Here is a 1510-nt window from a genome sequence, read left to right as displayed (position 1 = left end):
ACTAAGTCTGGCTAATAAAACGTATGCTATTGTAAAATATTTCAATATTGTAAAACATGAGTACACCTATTATCCCTAAATGAATGGGAGGAAGTTGGGTTAGAGGAGGGTCCCCAACGATGCTCTCATCACTGATATTTGCTGGGTACACAAAGCTGTACAACAGGATACCTACTTCTAAGTGGCAAATGTGTAATACCAGCGACTTCCTTTAAGTAAAACTGTTAGATGCTGCTTTCTAAATGCCTCTACTCTAACCCACCCTCTTCTCTCCATCCCTATGCCTCTACCTTAGTTTAGACCGCTACCATTTAAATCAGTTTATGTATCGCATCTTCTTGGAGGACGGAGCCCCTCAAATCCCTTTAGGCACTCATGGAGATTGCAGTCCAGCTCCTGCCTCCCTCGGGGATCTCACCTTAGTCTACCATCTTCCCGCAAGCAACCCACCCTCGTGAACTCGCACTGCGCTCGCCCTACCCAGCATGCACCCTGCTGTTTTCCACGTCTTTGCAAATGCCATTCCCTTGGCCTACAGGGGAACAGAGAGATCCAGTTCCTTCTGACGTGGGGAGGAAGCGCTGGGGAGGGCGCGTGTGGCTTCTGATCTGTCATCATAGTCCCTATACTGTCAGACAAATTGGGCCCACAGGAGTATGACATCATTCTCCACTTACCCGCTTTGTACCAGCAAGTGAAGTAATGATCCACAAGCGACGGCACCGCGGGCTCCTCAGCCAAGGCGGCCTCAGGGGTCTTGGGCTCGGTAGCCATGGCGACCTCAGGTGCTGCAAACCCCGGCCCCTAGGGACCTGTACTCTTTCCCCCACTTGCCAAGGAGGAAGGTGTCTTCCTGGCGTGTAGCCCGGGACACGCGGTGTGCGCACGCGCGCTGCTCCCCAGGCTCCGCAGGCTCCCCGCGACCGGTGCCACTTACTGAGCTTTGGGGTCTGACGTCAAAGCGGGTCTCAAACACAATAGGCTAGTCAGTAGGAGGTAGGGATAGCGGGCAGCGGCCAGCGCCGCTCCTCCCAAATCCTTGCGGGGCGACGAAGCAGGCAGGCTAAGGACCCTCGGCCTCGCGGCGTCACTGCTGAGCCGCGATGCGCGGGTCAGGGTATCTTCGTTGCGAGTACGTGATTCGCCGGTCGCCCCTCCGCCCGGCTTCAGCGACTAACGGAAGGGGTCAAGCGGCCCGGCGGCTCGGAGACCCAGTGCGCGTCGCGAGAGCTCAGACAGAAGCAGCGGACAGGGATAGGTCCGTGCGCAGCCCTGGGCGGACGTACCGCTGTTTGGGGGTCCTCAGAGCTCGGCATAGGTGAGCGTTCGAGGGACCTAGCTGGGGTGGGGGCACGGAAACGGGACCTGTCCGCCAGAGGGTGTCCTGATGAAGGGGACCCTCTAGCGCCCAACCGCTGCCTGCTGCTGGGCTGGGTGTGAAGTGCGTTCTGACCACCTCTGCCCTCCTTGAGTCCTCTTTCTGCAGACTTGCCGCCTGCTGCACCCGCGG

General features: G+C 57.7%; 1 protein-coding gene and 1 pseudogene across 1 annotated transcript in view; both read right to left on the bottom strand.

Annotated features, from left to right (window-relative positions):
- The window catches only part of LOC112062648 (protein Abitram), a 4841-nt gene extending 4067 nt beyond the window's left edge, over nt 1-774 (bottom strand). Inside the window, exon 1 of the mRNA XM_024117633.1 lies at nt 678-774. Within this exon, the coding sequence (XP_023973401.1) occupies nt 678-774 (97 nt within the window). The remainder of the gene's footprint in view (nt 1-677) is intronic.
- The window catches only part of LOC129391727 (elongator complex protein 1-like), a 542951-nt pseudogene that overhangs the window by 374962 nt on the left and 166479 nt on the right, over nt 1-1510 (bottom strand).

The sequence above is a fragment of the Physeter macrocephalus genome, chromosome 21, assembly GCF_002837175.3.
Source record: "Physeter macrocephalus isolate SW-GA chromosome 21, ASM283717v5, whole genome shotgun sequence".
Lineage (NCBI taxonomy): Eukaryota > Metazoa > Chordata > Mammalia > Artiodactyla > Physeteridae > Physeter > Physeter macrocephalus.
The sequence above is the reverse complement of the archived record's forward strand: the minus strand, read 5'-3'. Positions and strand labels throughout refer to the sequence as shown.